At 36.1% G+C, this 20,666-nt stretch overlaps 2 protein-coding genes across 2 annotated transcripts; both read right to left on the minus strand.

Annotated features, from left to right (window-relative positions):
• Positions 1-3,893: 3,893 nt before the first annotated feature.
• LOC127064365 (homeobox protein Nkx-2.8-like) lies at positions 3,894-9,908 on the minus strand. The gene is made up of 3 exons (XM_050995302.1): positions 8,896-9,908; positions 4,916-5,132; positions 3,894-4,369 (listed from the first exon to the last, which is right to left on the minus strand). Exons 1-3 carry the CDS (start codon positions 9,368-9,370, stop codon positions 4,045-4,047), a joined length of 1,017 nt encoding a protein of 338 aa, XP_050851259.1. The 5' UTR covers positions 9,371-9,908; the 3' UTR covers positions 3,894-4,044.
• A 6,592-nt stretch (positions 9,909-16,500) lies between these two features.
• On the minus strand, positions 16,501-20,430 carry LOC127064448 (homeobox protein Nkx-2.5-like). The gene is made up of 3 exons (XM_050995512.1): positions 19,615-20,430; positions 19,205-19,293; positions 16,501-19,107 (listed from the first exon to the last, which is right to left on the minus strand). The coding sequence occupies exons 1-3, from the start codon at positions 19,982-19,984 to the stop codon at positions 18,307-18,309; spliced, it is 1,260 nt and encodes a 419-aa protein (XP_050851469.1). The 5' UTR covers positions 19,985-20,430; the 3' UTR covers positions 16,501-18,306.
• Positions 20,431-20,666: the final 236 nt, after the last annotated feature.

Here is a 20,666-nt window from a genome sequence, read left to right on the forward strand (position 1 = left end):
CTCTGGTGCACCATTGTAGGAGACGGAACGAGGCGCTTTGAAAAAAAAAAGAAGAAAGAAAAAAGTAAAAAAGGGGAAAAAGGAATAAAAAACGAATTTCTGAATTTTTATTCGTACCTGAAATGACCCGTGCGAAATTGATAATAGCTCCTGCGTGGCCATTAACCGAAAAAATCGTTCGTGCTTATGTGACAATACAACGAGGCATCGTTGATCGAAGAAAGCGTAAAATTGTCCTTTTGAGACAATCGTTCGTAATTTTTATTTTAACATCGATCTCTTATGTGTTCGAGTATGATCGATTAAAGATCTCTTTTTTTTCTTGATCGTATTGGATTCGAAAAAGAAACCAAAGGAATGATCTATCGAAGATTATTAGTTTGTGTAATTACAAAAAAAAAGGGAAATAGAAAAGATTAATTAATCAAAAAAATAATAAATGGACACACGTATATATACATATATATATTATATATATATAAATATATATATATATATATATATATATATATATATATATATATATATAGATACATATAAATATATATTTTTTTATACGATATTATAGTTTTTAGAATATTAAAATTTCGAAGAAACATTTTCTCTTTCTCTCTCTCTTTTTCTCTCTCTCTCTCTCTCTTTCTTTTCAAAAACGAAGGATCGTGGAGGTAGAGATGGACAAAGGGTAGAGAAGACCGGGGGAAGGAAAGACTACACACAAACGTCGATGAAGGGTCGGAGATCGGACCGAAAGAGACGATAGAGAGAGAAAGAGAGTGGGAGAGTGAGAGAGTGAGGAGTGAGAGAGGGTGGGATTGGGTGGGGGGTGAGGACTTCGCTACGGCACTATTAACAGCTAATGAAAATTAGCTTCTGTCGCTTGATTGAGCGACAAATCGCTCCTTTCTTGTTTCGGTAGAGGGAATGAGAAAGAAAGAGAAAGAGAGAGAGTAACTTTGGTGTCGTTAAAACCAGCTTCACCTCTACACCCTCTTTTCCCTCTCTCTTTCTCTCTCTCTCTCTCTCTCTCTCTCTCTGTTCTCTTTCGATCTGCGAACGTTTCGTAGAAAATTTCGAACGCGTGTAATGACACTTTTCCTCGAAAATTACAATGCGAATAATTACTCTCGTGTTACTATGAACTGATTCAAGAGTGCGAGTATATATATATATTTTTTTCTTCTCTCTCTTTCTCTCTCTCTCTCTCTCTCTCTCTCTCCTTTTTTTTTATTTGATTTAATTAAATTTTCTTTCTTATTTTTTTGTTCCATCTCTCTTATACATACATACATACATATATTTTCTCGAAATTATTCTCTCTCTCTTTCTCTAAATAATAATAATAATGATATATCAAGAGAGAATATAAATGGAGAGTTTACAATGGTCCCATTGGTAAACGAGAGAAAATGAAATCGTTTTACCGAACGATCTTCCATGGAAAAGCATAACGGGGCCGGTTCCTTTTGAGACGTGGTATATAAAATTGTAAATTTCTCGCAACGAAACCGCAAGTCATTAAGGCTACTAGCTAGTATACTAATGGCGATACTCTATAAGCTGGCACAAGGTCTGCCCGAACGGAACAGTATTACGGCTGTGGAATGTTTAGACGAGCGATCTAAACGAAACGGTAATGGACTGCAGAAGCGACTATAAAACTCCCACCTATCTCTCTCTCTCTCTCTCTCTCTCTTTCTCTCTGTGTGTGTATGTGTCTCTCTCTTTCTCTCTTCTGTAACGCTTTTCAAGATGATCCTTTCCATTCAAGAAGCGAGCGGAACGAAGGATGCTCCTAATTGATTTCACATATGTCTGTACGTATGTACGTAGGTATATACGTATGTATGCACGTATGTATGTAACTACACATTTATATCCAAGATTATTATCGTACATACATATATCATTTTTTTTATCTTTTATTTTTATTTTTTTATGAGAAACTACAAATGAGACGTAATGAAGTATCGTATGTTTGAATTACTCTCTCTCTCTCTCTCTCTCTCTCTCTCTGTCTCTCTTTCTCTCTCTTTTTTTTTCTTCCTCTTCTATTCATATAACGCAAAAGATATGAAAGTCATTAGATGATAAAGCGATAAGATCGTTAGGAGAGATGAAAGATATTTTGTAAAAAAAAGAAAAAAAAAAATCTTTGATACCTACATACGTAGCATATCTGATACTACGTACGTAGTACTACATGTGTACTACATATATACACTTCATAATTTTATTTAGAATAAAAATAATAGTGGGATCCAATTAATTCGTCATTTATATCAAGTTGAAAGAAATTTTGAAAATCAAATGGCGTAAAATCTCATTGGAATTCTCGAAAGATTTGAAAGACGGTGAAACGTCAAAGGGATTCACTTTCTCTCTTTCTCTCCTTTTCTCTCTCTCTCTCTCTATTTTTCTATCTGTCTATCTATCTCTCTTTCTCTCTTTTTTCTCTCCACGAAAGCCAATAACGAAGACGCACGTGAACTTCCTTTCGGCGACGGTAATGTAACTCTTTTGTTTATAACAGATGAGTGTCAGAACTAGTCCTCCTCCTCCTCCAACAACCCCCTCCCCCTCTCTTCAACCCATCCTTTCACCCCACCCCTCCCTTTTTTTTCTTCCGTTAGAGAACGGAGTTAACTCTGTTAACTCTGCCGGTCGCCGCGTCTGAATAAACATATCAGATGTCTGTTCAGCCCACCCAGAGACGGGACTATTAAAACTCTTATGGGAAAAGCCCCTCGGTGGCTCGTTGCGCCCTTTGGGTGCTCCCTGTGTAATAGAAATCGAATTTTCCACTTGTCCCTTATGGTCATCGACTAAAAAATTTTGACACAAGTATATGGAGAAAAAGAGAGATAGAAAGGGAGAGAGAGAGAGAGAGAGAGAGAGAGAGAGAGAGAAAGAGAGAGAGAGAGAAATAAAAGAAAAAAAAGAAACAAAAAAAAAATAAGGGAAGAGGATCGTAAAATACGTAGCTTTACGAGTTACCCTACTTCGGTGATCGTTATGAAGATGTTTCTTTTCTCCATTTTCTTTTTCTTTCTCTTTTTCTTTTCTTTTCTTTTTTTTTCTTTTTTCTTTTCTTCCTTTTTTTCCTTTCTTCCTTTCTTTCTTTTTTCTTTTCTTCTCTTTTTCTTTTTTTTTTTGTGGATTCTAGGTGAGGAGGGATTGATAGAAGAAAAAGAAATACTTATTGTTTTCTTGCTTTAATGAGCGAATTTGTATTTTTTTATAGATACATCTCGAATCGCCGCGTGTTTACAGAGAAACGAGTGTAACATTCGATCCCTTTGTGAGGATACAATAATAATAATAATAATAATAATAATAATAATAATAATAATAATAATAATAATAATTAATAATAATAATAATAATAATAATAATAATAATAATAATAATAATAATAATAATAATAATAATAAATGTAATGATGTAATAATTCTTAGCAACGAAATACAATCGATTTTGCAGGTATCTTTCTCTGTCTCTCTTTCTCTCTCTCTCTCTTTTTCTCATTTTTTATATTGCACATATGCCATCTTTGGTATAATCAACGCGATAGATTGAAGTTAAGTGATGGTAAATAAATATTTCGTCGATCGAACATTTTGCTCCACGATTTCGTCAAACCATTTTTTTATACACTTATTTACACTCTAATTTACACGCTCGCACCTACGTTGTATATATAATAAATAAATATATATATATATATATATATATATATATGTATATCTAGATGTATATATATATATATATATATATATATATATTTATTTATTTATTATTATGTATAGAATGTCTGACGATGAACACTCGCCGACGCTTAGAAACTTCACACGCTAATAAATCTAAAAGGATGAGTCGCTTTCGTGTCTCTCTCTCTCTCTCTCATATATATATATATTCATTATTATTATTATTTTTTTTTTAATAAAAATTCGACACAAGACGTCCCATCGAAGGTAGAAATGTCGATTGAAGATAATTCTTCTTCGTTAGAAATAAATGATTTTCGATTTGTAGAAGATTTTACTTGTCGTTGTTTAATTTTACTATTTGTCCCTGATCGAGATCGGGCGTGATCGCGTTTTGTACCTGAATGTGGGTTGAGTGTAAAGGCGGACAAAGCAAGGGGTGATAGGGCAGACAATAGTAAGGGAAACCACCGAGGGCTTTGTTAGCCGGATGAATCTGCGGGCTCGACATTTGTCCGGGAAGTTGTCCGGAACCACGAAGAGGTAATCCTCTCAAATGTTCATCAGGATGTACCAAAACGCGTACGGCTACGCGTCTCGCATTTCCGGAATTCACCATTGCTCCCAATTCCTGTTGCTGACGTCTTTTGGTTTTGTATCTGAAATAATCAGAAAGAAGATTATTTCGATAATTTTTTTTTGTCGTTAATCGTTCGTCTATAAAAATTAAAATGCATTTTTTTTTAAATAATATATATACATATTTTTTCTTCTTCTTCTCGTTCTTCTTTTTACTCTAATCGTTGCAAGAATATGTAGCATGTTTCTTTTTCTTTTCTCTTAATCAAATTCCATAGAAATTTTGTCAAAATTTTCAACGTAACGAGAGAAGAAATTTATAGCATTTTTTATTTATTTATTTATTTTTTTTACTAAGATAACTGTTCATTAATACAAATGTTTATAGATATTATTGCAAATAGAAATATTGAAAATAAATAAAAATTCGTTTTACAGCAAAGTTACTAGGTATTGTTTGATTGATAATGAGTTAATGTTACTCGTCGAAATTAATTCTTCTGTAGTATTGGATTAATTATCAAAAGAAAAAAAAAGAACTTAGGAATTGTCGAGAAGTAGGTATGGAATTGGAAAGAATCGTCGTCAGGCAAAAAAAAAGATAAAAATATTTTTGTAAATCTTACCGTCGGTTTTGAAACCATATCTTAACTTGGGTCTCGGTGAGTTTTAATCCTCGTGCAAGGTCAGCACGTTCAGGTCCGGACAAATATTTTTGAGCTGCGAATCTTCTTTCCAATTCGTAGACCTGAGCATGAGAGAACGCTGCCCTGCTACGTTTTTTCCTGCTTTGCAAGCTTTGCCCGTGATTTTGCGACTCGAATATGTCTTCCTCCATTTCGTCTGTAAAGAGAAAAGACAAGGAAAAAAAAATGAAAATTTGCTTTTTATCATCTTCTTCAATTTTGTTCTCCTCTTTTTTCTTTCGTCTTATATCTTTTTTTTTTTGTTAGAAATAATTCGAAAATCTTTTTCCTCTTAATTAAAAATATCTTCTGTCACGTGTCGTTTGCAAGAGAAAAAAGAATAAAAAAAAAAATTCTCCGTTTACGATTATCGTACTTCCATCATATTCGTTCTTCGAAATCTTTTCATTTACCTACTGCACATACCCGCAATGTTATTTTCAAATATTCCCAAAGGTCATTTGAAATAAATAAGACGATATATCGATTGATACGTATGCGTAGGACGTTTCGTTTTATAAACGATCAATAGATATCATATATAATAGATAACCAATATCCATCCGATGCAATACATTTTAACGAATCGCATGGCGCCTATTCGCTAAGGAAAACTGTTTCCAGACGGAATGTTTACATCACGGTCGATAATCCGAAGCGACTGTGCTTTGCAGTTGGATGAGACTCGTTGGGAAAGGATGGGGTTGGGTATATACGTGAAAAGTAACCATACTCGAGCAGCCATAGAAACGGTGGAGCGATTCGACCGAAGAAAAGGAGAAAAGAGAGAAATATCATGATGAAGGAACGTGAGAGAAAGAAAGAAAGACAGATAGATAGACAGAGAGATAGAGAGAGATAGAAAGAGAGAGAGAGAAACAGCAAGTGTACGCATTTCCTTAGCTTTTGATGTCTCGTTCAAACATTAACACGTGCCCTCGCTACTCCGACATGTTTACGCTTTAGCCCCAGCGTTAATTCTCCTTTCCCCTTGCCTTCTTCCCCTCGTCTCTCACATCTTTCTCTCTCTCTTTCTCTCTCTCTCTCGTCTCTCTCGATCTACGAGCTCCATGGAAGTGCAATCGTATCGTTCGCATCGTTGCATCCTAGCTCGTTCTACTTGGCAACGAGCCTAAGCCACTCGATTTCCTCGGCTACGCCGCAAGAATGGCCAGCCCGTATTACGAAGAGTTCTCGAGTGCCAAATGTAAGGAGTGCTCTTGCAAAACGAGGAAGAAATTTTCGTTGGAAATTATACGACACCTCGATCACCTTATTCCACGATTGAATTTCCTTTTAATTTCTTTCTTTTTTTCTTTTATTCCTTTCTTTTCTTTCCTTTGCTCCCTCGAATCAATTCTCCATCGAATCAATTCGTTTTTGTCGTATCTATCTAACGAATGCCTATGAAAATGAGAGTTTTCTCTTTTTTTTTTCTTTTTAAGAATTGAAATATGCGATCGTCGATTGATATTCTTTTTTTTATACTTCTCAAATTTGGATATGTACTTCGACAAAAAAATAGAAAAAGGATATAAGCTCGGTGTTTCGTTCTTCTTCTTCTTCTTCTTCTTCAAAAAAAAAAAAGAGTAAATTTCAGTGTTAATTTAATGGAATTTTCTGTGAAAGTTTTTCTCGTGTTTTCAAGCGTTTCGTTTTTACAAAATGAAAAGAAGAAGAAAGTATGTTTCGATGTTAATCTAATTGGAATTCACTGGGAAAGTTTCTTCTTTTTTTTTTTTTCAAATCTGCTTAATATTTATCACTATAATTTCGACGTATTATAGACGCAATACGTTTAAATGGAGATCTATATTTGATCACTTTCGACGTCAAACCTGATGCCATCTCGTTTCCAGCTAATGCTTCCCTATCCTTGATGCTCTCGTCAAACATCGTACGTCGCTTCTATAACGATGAAGAGAAAAAAGAGAGAGAGAGAAAGAGAAAGAGAAAGAGAGAGAGAGAGAGAGAGAGAGAGAGTGTTCAGGGCGAGTAAGTGGTGTTAGTCCACTCCGATTACATCGATGACCCTTCGGATTCTTCATCTGACTCTCTCTCTTTCTCTCTTTCTCTCTCTTTCTCTTTCTCTCTTTACTTTGCTCCCTTGTTTTATCAAATCCAAGGAAAATCGAATTATCGTCCATGATTTATTGAAATACCATACCCATTAATATCACGATATCAAATCTACGAATTTCTAATACTCTTATGTCTAAATACAATTTGAATTTTTACGATTATTCCCCTTTCTTTTCTTTTTAAATCATTATTACAAAACAATTTCCTTTCGTCTTTTTTTGTTTGCTTTCAAATAAATAATTTTATAGATTAGGTTTCATTAGAGTGATTTTGATCTTAGATGTTATTGCTTGATATTAGCATCGCGTATCTAAACTTTGCGATTTTCTTTGAAAATTATTTAAAAGGGGAGGTCAAATAGAAATGGAAACAGGGATGAACGGAAGCGGATGTAGGACGGAAATCTGTTTTATCCAACGAAACGATATATATATATATATATATATATATATATATGTATGTATGTATGTATTTTATAGTTATACCCGAGATTGGTCGAGATATTACATGTTATACGTATATGTTATATACGATATACATATACAAGTATATAGAGAGGTATAAAACGACCGCAGGGGGATGGTTTTCGTTAAAAGGACTTGTAATTTTCTGAGTACACGTTGAAACGGTGCCAACTCGTGCCGGTTTACTCCTCTGGTAGGGTGAGAAAGCATTAGTTTAATTAAGGGTTTTCAGTCGTTTTTCAAGCTTTGCCGAAAATCGCGAGTAATAAATCGCTAAACGCGTGAAAGAACGATTGGTGATCCTTTTATAATTTTCTCTTTCTTTTCTTTTTTTTTTTTTGAAATCGCAGAAATGGAGAAAAGAAAAGCGAAAGGAACATGGCGGAGACTTGAGTCAAAACCAACGGAACGAATCGTTAGAAAGCGTGATTGATTTTCGCGCTACGTTTCTTTTCTACCCTCTGGATGCGGTGAACGGGGGCGAAATGGGGGTGGGAGAAGGAATTTTCTGTTTACTCTTAACGAAAGATAACGCCATTTCGACGATGTAATTTCATACGTACCGAAGTAAGGCGTCGCGTCGGGGTGACGTTGATCGATAAAAAGAAAGAAAGAGAAACAATAAAACAAAAAAGAAAAAGCAAAAAAATGAAAGATAGAAAAAGTAATACAAACGGTATCGATCGATCGAACGAACGATCCAAAGATCTTTCAAGATATACGAGATTGATATACGAAATCGTATAAATGAACGGAGCGATCCATTGATTTTGATTCGCTGTACGTATCATCCCTTACGTTTCTTCCTTTTTTTTTTCGAACAACAAATTTTGTAACCTTGATCTAAAAGCGTATTCGAGGTAATCCATAGATCTTCGATTCTTTCGAGACAGAGCAACAGTGTGGGGGCCCCAGGAGATCGGACAAGTGCAGAAGAAGAAGTTTAGTAGTAGCGGCCACTTGTGACGTCTGCCCGTTCGAGTGGCACTTATGCTACTAAAATTACATTCAATTACGTTATCTGTGCTCGGGTTAACTTTAAAACCGCTTGAAAAGCTCGCCTGTTACAAGGATACCGGGCTAAATGATCTCTTAAGTATACATATATCCTCGTGGCTGACACATGATCCTCTGGAAGGGTACCTACCTACCTACCCTATCCTACCCTATCTACGTTGACGAGGGCTCGCGAACGATCCTTTGACTTTTTCTTTTTTCTTCTTTTTAGAAATAATTATATCCGTGTGAGCAATTTTTATTACTTTTTTCTTCACAACAATCGACACCTTTCGTTTCATTTTCATTGAGACTTGGAATGATACAAAAAAAAGAAAATACAAAGTAACGATTATTTAATTATTAGATAATACTTACCAAGGTACTTGCTTTTGCTCATATCCAATGCCTCGTCCTGTTGTCTTTGAGATGATTCCCTGGACTCTTTGCTTGCCTGATAAGTCGGAAGGTTACCCAATGTTTCGAGATGCTTGAAGGATGTCTGGCCTAAGTGCGGCAACCCACCAAAACTCGAGAGGTTCGCGTGCGCTAGATTTCTCCTTAGTATATCCAACTCTCGTGCCATGTTAGTGTCGGGCGATGGTAATCTTGGAAATCCAGCAACGAGCAAACGTTCACGTTCGATTTCACGTCCTCCGTTAATATCACGTTCAAACGTGATTCTCTTTACCGAATCGCAAACACCGGTGGTTTGGATTTCGTCGTTTTCGATAATCGAACGTTTTTCGTGTTCACCATGAGACGTTCTACGACTGAGAATATCTGCGATGCTGAACGGCGTCGGTTGAGAAGGTTTTGGCGAAGTCTCGCTTCTCTTCTCCTCCTCCATCATACCTTTTACTATCTTTATTTTATTCGCAAACCTTCTATCTAAAAATTCTATTTTCTCTCTCAACGGATCAAACGCGAGCCCTTACGATTGACTTTTATCGATCTATTAATCGACACTCGCATCAATACGAAAGACGATTTAATTTTAAAAAATGTTCGATATCCATAAGAGACATCTTAGAGACGGATTGATATCTTTAAACCCTTGTATCAACAATTTTTCAATCGATATTCAACTACATCAATCACTTAACTACGTTAACAAAGTCTTTTTTTAATCACTTCTTTCTTATTCTTTTTTTTTTTTTTTAACACGAAAGTACAACACACTGACGTAGATACGTAGATAGATAGATGATTATTTCCTATTATGGAAAATTGTTATGGGGGTTAGAACAAACGTTAGGCCGACTTCTTTATTCTCTCTTCTTTTCGTCGGTACGTTATTAATCCTCAGTATGAGCACTCTCTCGCCGGCACTCTCTCGCAACTCCCTCACACTCGACCGACGAGCGTCTCTTCGATCAAGTGCCGTGCTTGTCGCGCGCGCCTCCTCGACTTATTTTTCGAATTGCCCCCGAAACCGCCTCCGCGAGGCCTTCTTCCTGCGCCCCTTTCGGCCTTCCCACCCTCTCGTACTCGCCAAGTGTCTTCCCCTTCTATCTCGACCAATGCGATTCTCCCCACTTCGAGCCACGATATGCTATCTCTTTCTCTCTCTGTCTCCGTCTCTTTCCCTCTTTCTCTCCGTAACGTTTCGGTAGTATCATTCTTTCTCTTTTCTTCTCACGTAAAATTACTCGTAATGTTTTTTATAAAGAGAATAAGAATTAAGCAGTACGTATAGTTTATCTTCTCTCTCTCTCTCTTCCTCATTTTCTTACACATTAACGATAGTATCGCGTTTCTTACACCATTAAATCTCTAAAGTTCTTTTATGAATGAACAACACTCCGTGCTGTCGGTATATTCTCTTCTTTGTCTAATCACGTATCGGTGACGACGTATCGTAATATTCTCTCTTTCCTTCTTACGATGATCACCGTAAAATTGTTTATTGTTACATCTATCTAAACTAATTCTTTGATACTTTCTACCCTCTCTCTTTAACACTGTTTCATTAACATTGTTTTTTTTTCCTTTACTCTCTTACCCATTGATTAACATAAATTCATTGACGTATTTCTTACGAAAAAACACTTGGTTTTTTTTTCTTTATTGACACTCGTTTTGAGACTACTTATTTATTTACACATCTCTCTCTCTGTCTCTCTCTCTCTTTCTTTCTCTCAATAAAAACTATACTTTCTCACTTAATTCTTTCAATCCAAGGGACTTTAAATTGTCTCCTTTGCAACTTCTTAACGAACGTCCTTTCGAAACTCTCTCCTCTCTCGAAGAAGGTGCTCTCACCTTTCTCCTACTATTTTTATCCTCTCTCACTCTATTCTTCGCTGTATCAATCTATTTCTCTCTCTCTCTTTCTATATATATATATATATATATGTATATGTATCTCTTTCTCTCTCTTATACTAGAAGCGTATCGCAGAGGTAGGTGGAGCTTTAACCTCCTTCCGCTCGGCTTTCCGCGCGATCGTTTCCGTCGGACGACGGGGATGCCTCGCCCTACAGCCAATCGACGGGTTTTCGCGCGGCAAGACTTTTCCATGCGGGACCAATGGTCGAGGACCGAGTATACTCTGAGCCATCGTCTCGTTCTCGATTCTCTGGGAGTGGGAACCCACCACGAGTATGCTCTTAAATTTTCTCTCTCTCTCTCTCTCTCTCTCTCTCTCTCTATCCGTCTGTCTATCTGTTTCTCTCTTTCTCTTTCTTTCTTTCTTTCTACCTATCTCTATCTCTCTAACTTTCTCTCTCTATCTTTCTATCTATCATATCTATGTATCTCTATCTTATTTCTTCTCTTTTCACGGGTACTCTTTCTTCTCGCTTGTTAGAACGATCGACTCTTATTTTTTTTTTCAACAAAGAGAGAGAGAGAGAGAGCATTCTTGAAGATAGGAAATTTCATATGTTTGGCGCTTAATTTTTAAGAGATTTTTTTTTTATATAATTCGTTAGTTAGGTGTGTGTTGAAAAAAAAGAAGGAAAAAAAGATTTATTTGTTTTCGAATTTTTGTTTGTCGTATTTTTGTAATCTTTTAGAAGAACAAAAAATTTAGTGTCGTGTTGTATTTCTTTGCTTTTTCCTTTTTTTAATTATTCGACGTCTACGTACGTCATTAATTGTTCCATTATTTTTACGCTTGAGTAAATATTGAAGATATATATACATATATACATATATATATATATATATATATATATATATATCTTCTACGAAACTGATGTCTCAGATCATAATTGATCATCCCGTCGGACGTTTTTAAACATTACATTTCGCAGCGATGGTGACGCGTAGCAGGGGCAATATGTTACATAGAAAATTTCTTTTTTAAGAATTTTCTTTCTTTCCTTTTCCTTTATTTTTCTTCCTCTTCTTCCTCTTTTCATAGCGCAAAATCTGCGAACTTAAATAAATAATAATACGAATCTCGGACTATGTAAAAGTGAGGGAAGGAAGATTTATGAATATGAAACGTAGAATGACATTTTCTCTCTTTCCATTTCTCTCTCTTTATCGTCTTTCTCTTCGTAGATATATGTATAGACGGGAAACGTAACTATAGATAGTAGTCTAGTATCTACTCCTACTACGTACTACTTCGTCTCGTATCGAGACGAGAGAAACTGCGCGGTGCATATATAGGGTGTGCTTTACATAACAATTGACGCTAAAGACTTGCAGTATTGTCCGCCACGTGCTACCAGTCCAGAGTTCCTATGTCGGTTTAATTAAGTGTGAACCACATAAGCGTAGACTACGCCTCACTTGATCCGATGATGACCTCGTTGGTTCTAGATATCGATGGGTGGAGGTAGGCCAGTCAAATAATTTCACTTTAGCAATAATTTTTAGTTAGCTTTCTACGTACTTACTTACTTACTTACTTACTTACTTTCTTTCGTTACTTTTCGCATTGACGAGTTTCTATTTTTTTCTTCTTCTTTTTTTGTTTTAATAACAGAAAAAGAAAAGGAAGATATCTAATTAAATTATCTCTTTTAATCTGATCTCTCTTCTCACACGATTCATTAGTATTATAGTAAATAAAATTTTTTTATAAATCTTTTAATGACAACAATAAATTCATCTTTTCCTGTTTTTTTTTTCCTAAATATATAGATAAGAGAAAAGAAAGAAAAATTTTTATAACGAGAGAAGAAGAAAGATAGATAGATAGAAAGACAGGGAGACAGAGAGAAAAAGAGAGAAAAAGAGAGAGAAAGAAAGAGAGAAAGGCAACGATAGTAACCGAGCCGGAAAAACGGTGTGCTCGTCTTCGCTTCCCTTCATCGAGCTTCTTACCTACGAACGAGGACGATTCGATGGGTAATCTTAAGAAATCGACGAGAAAGCGCCTCGAAGCTTTCTTTTTCTTCCTTCTCTTTTTCCTTCCTTTTTCTCTTTTCTTTCTTCTCTCTCTCTCTCTCTCTCTTTCCTTCTCCTCACTTCTTCTCTCCGCCGTTAGATTCGATCTAATCAATAATAAATTATAGGGGGTTGGTCATGACGGTGGTACATCTCTTTCCCCTTAGAGCCAACGTCTGACCCTCCGCGTTCAATTGGTCCCAATTCTTAAAGACCTTAATTGGCGCGGAAAATTATACCTTATTTCAGTTATCCCCGGCGTTCGAGAGAAAGCACAGAGACGAGTCTCTCTTTCTCCCTTCCACTCTTTACTCACTCACTCACTCATTCACTCACTCTCTTTCTTCTTTCACTCACTCACCCCTCTTTTCCACCCCTTAACCGTACTACTTCGAATCGTCGCCTCTCTCTCTTTCTCTCTCTCTTTCTCTCTCTTTTTCATTTCTCGTTGGCTCCTTCTAGTCCTAGAATCTCGTACCATCTCTTTCGAGATATTTCTTTCGTCGTTCGTGAGCAATCGCTCGAAATATATCGACGATTTGCGGCCAGTAGAAACGTTTGATTCCGGCCGGAAGGGCCGATCGAAGCCCGTACTACTTTTGATGCGGTCGTAGCTTATAAAATAAAAACGTCGACGTATCCTAGAGAACGTTTCGATGATCGTTTCGTGATTACGGAGCGTCCCGTTTTCTTCATTTTTTTCTTTCCTTTTCTTTTTCTATTTATTTTTACATCCTTCCTCTTCCGACTGGTAAGACACGTATCGTAATAACGATAATATTAATAATAATAATAATAATATACAAAGAGAAAAGGAGACGTCAATTTTTAATAATTTCATTTTTTCTTTCCTCCTTGTAGAAAACCAAAAAAAAACAAAAAAATAAAAAGAAAGATAAAGAATTTTTGGATTAGCTATAGAAGTAACAATAAGTTTAAGGAGAGTCACTCGTAAGATCTTCTCGTTTCTACGAAATCCGATCGGAACGCAAGGAACGTGGTTGCTTTCCGAAAGTTCATGCATTTATTTAAAGCCCGGTCGCCCAGGCTTCCGCGAAATTTCCCGAGGAGAAAGGCGTCTCGTAGGAGACGATTCAAGTGCAAAGAGAGAGAGAGAGAGAGAGAGAGAGAGAGAGAGAGAGAGAGAGAGAGAGACGAAGAGAGAAAGAGATAGATAGATAAATGGATAGAGGTAAAGAGAGAGAAAGAGAGAGAGAGAGAGAGAGAGTAAGAGAGAGAATGAGTACAGAACAGAAGCGTTTAACTTAGTTTAACCGCGTCGAGTAGGAGCAGGAAATTTCGCTCTCGCGTCGAGACGTCGTCGTTCTGACGAAGCGAAAGCGATCGACGTATCCGTGTAAAAGGCGATCACGAGAGATGAGCTCTTTCTCTCTCTTTCTCTCTCTTTCTCTTTCTTTCTCTCTTCATGGGTGAGCGAGCTTGCGAGCGCGGACGCGCGCGCACGGCCGTCCTAAGAATATAAAAACAAGAAGACCGGATGACTGCTAACTGTTTGTTAGTCTTGGCTTTTAAAGTCCGCGCGTCTGTCAGTTCAGAGATGTAATATTAGTGCTTAGCTCGTGTACATTCGTATGTATGCGTTTACTATAGGTACATACGTCTATGTGTGCGTATACGTAAGCGCCAGCATCTTCGTCCCTGTTCTTTGCCTCCTCTTCCTTCCTCTTTTTTTTCCTCTCTCTCTCTCTCTCTCTCTCTCTCTCTCTTTGTGTTTTCCTTTCTTCCTTCTTCCTTCTCTTCTCTTCGCGCAGTCGTCTCTTTCGAAAAGCGAACAGACGCAAACGACGTCCGGACTTCGCTGAAATGATGACCAATTAGTGGACGAATCTGTTTTTGATATGAGCGTCTATTTCATCGACGACAAGTAAAAAATGTATACGTGTATTTTGTAAACGATTTTTTTATTTCTTGCTTACACATGCCTTCGGATGCTTGTAATATGTCTATAAAAAAAAAAAAAAAAGAGAAGAAAAAACAGGAAAAAGGAATGTATTTCAATTATGTAGAATAATGTAGATATGTATTAATAACTATACAAAGTGGATGATAATGCGATCACTTGAAAATCTGGTTCAATTTGTATACCACTATATTTTTATGTTTATGTTCCGTAGTCTAATAGTATCTTGAGTTTCTTCTGCTTATCCTCGTCCTCATTTCGATGTCTAACGAGATGTTATAAATCATTGTTGCTTTAACATTATCCGCTGGAATACCAAAGCAGTTGTTTTTTTTGGCCACGAATCCATCGACCCACACCGCAAAAATTTAACGAAGCAGTTTGTTCCCTTTTTGTGTTTAGACGATTTGTATATTGAGAAGTTTATTGCAAACTTTTCAGTAGACGTCCGACTACTTACGAAAACGATCCGATCGATTCGTTCGTTATTTTCATTTGATTTATCGGTTCTTCTTAATTTTTTTGTTTCTTTTATTTATTTTTTTTCTTTTCGATAATATTTCACATAGAAATCGCGGTTTTGTCATTTTATTTGACAGAGTGCACCACGAAATAGTCTTTTGAAAAATTTCAAGAGAGTCACATTACCAAAAGTCGGTAAAAAAGTAATCAATGTGAGAAGATGATATTGCTGTCGTTGATAAAGAAGTTTTCTTCCTTTATCATGGTAAAGAACAAAAATCTGCATAACCGACCATTGGTATTTCTCTTTTTTTGATAAAAATAATTCAACAAATATTTAAATAAACTTTAAAAACTGTATTCAATCGATTGTTAAATTTTCCAAACTTTCAAGATCATTAAAGCATTTAATTTTTTATTGGACGATAGTCGTCGTAGCCGCGACGTCAAACTTATGGTATGCAATACGTACATGTATTAAGTCATAGCTTAAATTAGAAAAGAAGCATGAACTGATGGCACAAGGATCTAGAGAATATTTTCAAACGTTTCTATAGTTGATACGATCCATCAAAACTTTATTTTATTATATTTTATCTAATATAAAGTTTCCGAATGGGATAAACATCAGCTTGTTTTTTCTTTAACAGAGAAAAAAAAGAAAGAGAAGGGGATGGATCCAACGAAGTAGTGATTAATGATACTCATGGGAAGAAGGGACAAAAAATAAAAAAAAAAAGAGTCAATTAGGCAATATACGTCATGTGTCGTGGTTAAACGTTTTATGCATAGAAGAAGGGAATCTATTTGAACGCTATCGCGTGCCTACCCTTTTGGAGAGTACTCCCCGCGCCAGTCTTTGCCCCCATTCCCTCTTCATTCCTCGCTCTACCTCCTCCACAGTTTGCTTACAGGCAAATAGGATCGTATTTCGACATTAAACGTCCCGTGATTGATCATATTAATATACGACCGTATAATGGACGGTCATCGATTTATAAAGAAGACATAATCTGGAATGTGTTTATCGTATGCGTATTCCTGTATGTGGTTCAAAGATGAAGACGTATTATCAGATAAATAAATTTAATAAAACAATAATTTTATTTAATTAATATTATCAAAAAAAAAAAAAAGGAAAGAAAAACATTACACTACTTCTTGAGGATAAAAGCGTGGAAATAGATAAAAAAAGAAGAAAAAGAAAAAAGAAAAGGAGATACTTTTTTTGATGAAAATTTGCTTATTTTATTATTTTATTTACACAGATCATTTTTTACATCGAGTCGAAGGTATTATGATCAAACTTAATCCTGTTATTTTTTTTTTTCTTTTCAAATCGAAAGATAGAAACGCAACACAATCCGGCTATCTGTTTGTTTTTCATTTAGATACATACATACATACATACGTACATACATCATACATACATACATACATACATACATATATACATACGTACGTATATACATACATAGATACGTAGCCCATATAATAAGTCACGATTACGATCACGTGGGAAGGTTCGCGCTCGATCTTTATAAAATTAAGACTGACATTTTTATCAGCATGTTCCCATGGCCCTTTATAGCGTCGGTAGCACCACGAAACACGATTACAAGGAGAGCACCAAGTTCTTACACGAACTCACGTTATGCACACCGACGTAAAGTCGTCTACGTACGGGGCACTTGACTGCCAGATGACCCGTCGTGCTCATGCGATAACCTAAAAGGCACCCATGGCTTAGCTCAAGCTGTCAGAACTCACCTATTTATAAATGCCGTTTTGCCATATTATTTCTATTAAATTCTCTATCGCCAATTCTTTCTATCTTTCTTTCTTTCTATCTTCACATTCTTTATCTCAACGTTGTTAATTCTTTGTCCCTTCTTCGCGTCTTAAATTTATTTATACGTACGCTCACACATACGTACATACATACGTACACATATATCTACGTATATCCTATGCCTGTCTGTATGTTTGTGTCTAAGGAGTGAAAAAACAAAATTTAATAGTTCGCGATGAAAAAAGAAAATCACTTCTCGGATGATGGAAGGTGTATAGCCGAGAGTGACGCTAATCGAGTTCAAGTGGGACGTGTGTATGTATGTTAACCATTGCTTTCGTAAATCCTAAAGGACGATAAAAAGAAGGATAGGAACTTGAATTTATGTTAAGATACGAGAGAAGGTGTCTTACCGTGGCAATTTTTCGATCTAGAATCGTCCGATCTTTTTTTACTTTTTTCTTTCTTTTTTTTTTTTCTTTTCTTTTCCCACCTTTTTCTTCCTACGAAATTCGAAATACGAGATCACTTCAAGATTTTCAAGATACTTCGATATATTTATTTAACGATCGTGACGGTCAGGTGTTTTTGGGACCACTTCGAACGGTCTGAATGATCTAAAAAAAGAATTTTACGATGGGACGCGAGTTACGCGGAATATCGAGCTAAATGTTTCCGCAAAAACCACTTGAAGCGGTTTCCGTTGCGGCCACTCAAGGCACTATCCTTGGATTTCTCCGAGAGTGAGTGAGAATGAAAGAGAAAGAGAGAGAAAAAAAGAGAGAGACAGAGGAAGAAGAAAAAAGCTTACCTAACTAAAGCTATAAGACAAAAAAAAAAAAAGAAAAAAGTAACAGAACAGCTGCCAATAACTACTAAATAACTAAATTCTTGAATTAACTTTTTTTTTCTTTTTTTTTTCTATAGTGATAACTACAATTACACGTGTTGACGTTTAGAAAGTAATCTAACTGTAAAACTTAATTATTATTTATACCTCTTTGGTTGATCGTGAAGACTTGCGTCCTTAAAGACAAACGAAAACAAAAAAAAAGAAAAAAAAAAAGAAAAAGAAGAACTTCGTAGATTCGTCGTTCCACCAATACCGTCTTCGTCTTCTTCCTTAATATTAAAATCTAATCATTAATCATTAATTGGAAAATCGGATTCCATTGGTCGATGTGTTTTCGATAATAAAAAAATGTAAACACTTATTTAAGTTCGTACGTCGAAGAAAATCACCGTGTTAATCTTAGATTACAATTGTCTACCACAATCGTTGAAGATTTTGATCAATTCCTGAGGATATTTGTGCGTCGATCGTGTTCACGTATTGCATTGGATAATTCAACGGGCCGATATAATTCGTGAAACCGTATTCGGTACTGGAGACGTCCATGATACCAGCTCGACACTCAGCAACCATTTTGTTATCCGCCGGTACACATTTCAAATCGGGAAAGGTTACAGGATCGTTAACAGGATTTGTTGTACCTTTGTATTCGGTCTTGATCGTTCTGACACACTCGTGAACACCAGGACGAATATCCGAAACGAAGTTGGACCTGTATTCGTTATTTGGCAACATTTGTTGTCTCTGTTGTACGTCGACGTTTAGTACAGGTCTATTGTTGTGATCAGAATTGACATCGTTTCTGAACTCAGGACTGATATTCGAATCAATTCTCATCTCGTTGGAACTTGATCTGAACTCTGGACTCAATCTGACGATCGATTCGGAACTTCTAAAATCTCCTTGAATGTTCATCGACATATCCGGTCGGACGTTCGACCAATACGGTACGTTGTAAGCCTCGTGAACGTTCGGTTTACCATCTTTGATCAAAACGGGCACAGAAATTTTCTTCAACGATTGATTCTTAATACCCTGTGCTTGAAGTTTCTCAGCATCCTCGATCCTAGCACGTTTGTTTTTATAACGACGATTCTGGAACCAGATTTTCACCTGAGTACTGGTCAACTTCAAACTCTGTGCTAACATTTCGCGTTCCGGTGCACTTAGGTATCGTTGTTGCTTGAAACGTTGTTCCAATTCGTAAACTTGTGTCTGAATAAAATAAACGTCGAATTTTTATAATGAACTTTTCGAACGATATTATGGAAGTTTTCTTTCGTTTAATAATTATTTTTCATTATTTACCCACCTGTGAAAATAATACTCTTGGTTTTCTTTTCGTTCTTTTACCAGACTGACTCTTTCTTAATTCCGTTTTACTCGACGTCACGATGTTCCCTAAAGGAAAATGAGATTATTTCAACTGTTTCTATAACTTTAATTAATTATCCATGAATTCGTAATAGCTAGTAAATCAGTAGAAATTTTATTCGCTTATTAGAATTAAAGTTAAACCATTCTAGCTTTAAAAATTTCATTTTGACGATTGTAAAACTTTTTCAAGACAGAATCTGACTTCTTATTTACATAGACATACGTCAACATATTTTAATTGTCAAAGGTAATCAATTGGAATCATCGTCAGTTTTAAACACTTTTTTTTGTCGGACAGACATATATATATATATATTGATAAGAAATAAATAAATCACGACTGACCATCTTCGGTGACAGGAGTTTCTTGATAAGGCGGGACGACTTGACTCAGCTGATGTACGTGATTTAATTCGGAGTAATGAGAATAACCAGGCACCCCTTGTTCCTTGAATTTCTCCGTGTCCCAATTATTATCAGGCACCACATTGTACGCGTAATAATCCTGCGGTATATGAGGTTGTTGTTGTTGTGGCTGTGATTGCTGCTGTTGTTGTTGTTGCTGTTGTTGTTGCTGTTGTTGTTGTTGTTGTTGCTGTTGATGATGAGGTTGATGCTGATGATGAGGATAACACTCCATTACTGCAAACTGTTGATCCTCGTTAAGAATATCACGCACGCTGAACGGAGTAGCCGATATCGAAGAGGACAACATTCTAAAGCATTATCCGTTCGTTTCGATTCGTTCGAAGATCTTAGAAACACGTAACGCAAACAAATTTTTGTCGATTAATATTACTTATTTTTTCTCTTGTTCGAATAGAAAATTATTTGGATCACTCGTTTTTAAAAGTTTAACTTATTTGACACTTTGAAGATGACACGTTGAATATTCGATTAAAAACTCGAAATCGATCGATTTTTTGGAAATCGTAAGAATCTTCTTTTCGGTTTGATATTGAGATAATGATAACGATTAAAATACGTCAGTAACTTGTAGAATTTTTAAGGGATGATCACGGTCATGGAACGGTCAGGTCGGAGGGCGAACGTGTAATGTGACTTGGTTTCACGATGAGAGTCAAGTGTTGGGGTCTCTCGTCGGACAGGGACAGCGAAACGATAGAAGCTTGCGTGCGTGTGCGCGCGCGCCCCTGTTCCTTTTTCAACGTCTATGTATGCGTAAGCGCGTGTCCTTCCTTTCCTCGATGTGTTCTCTGCTCGCGAAGATGAGATTTTTACCAGCACACCCACGTACTGGCGCTACTGCTCCATGGGGGTAGTCTATATATATATATCTGTGTGTGTGTGTACGTAAATATGTATATCATTTTCTTTCTCTTTGTAATGTATTCAATTTCAAGTTACATTTAATAATACTCATTTCTTATATCATT

This window comes from Vespula vulgaris, chromosome 6, assembly GCF_905475345.1.
Source record: "Vespula vulgaris chromosome 6, iyVesVulg1.1, whole genome shotgun sequence".
Taxonomy (NCBI): Eukaryota; Metazoa; Arthropoda; class Insecta; order Hymenoptera; family Vespidae; genus Vespula; species Vespula vulgaris.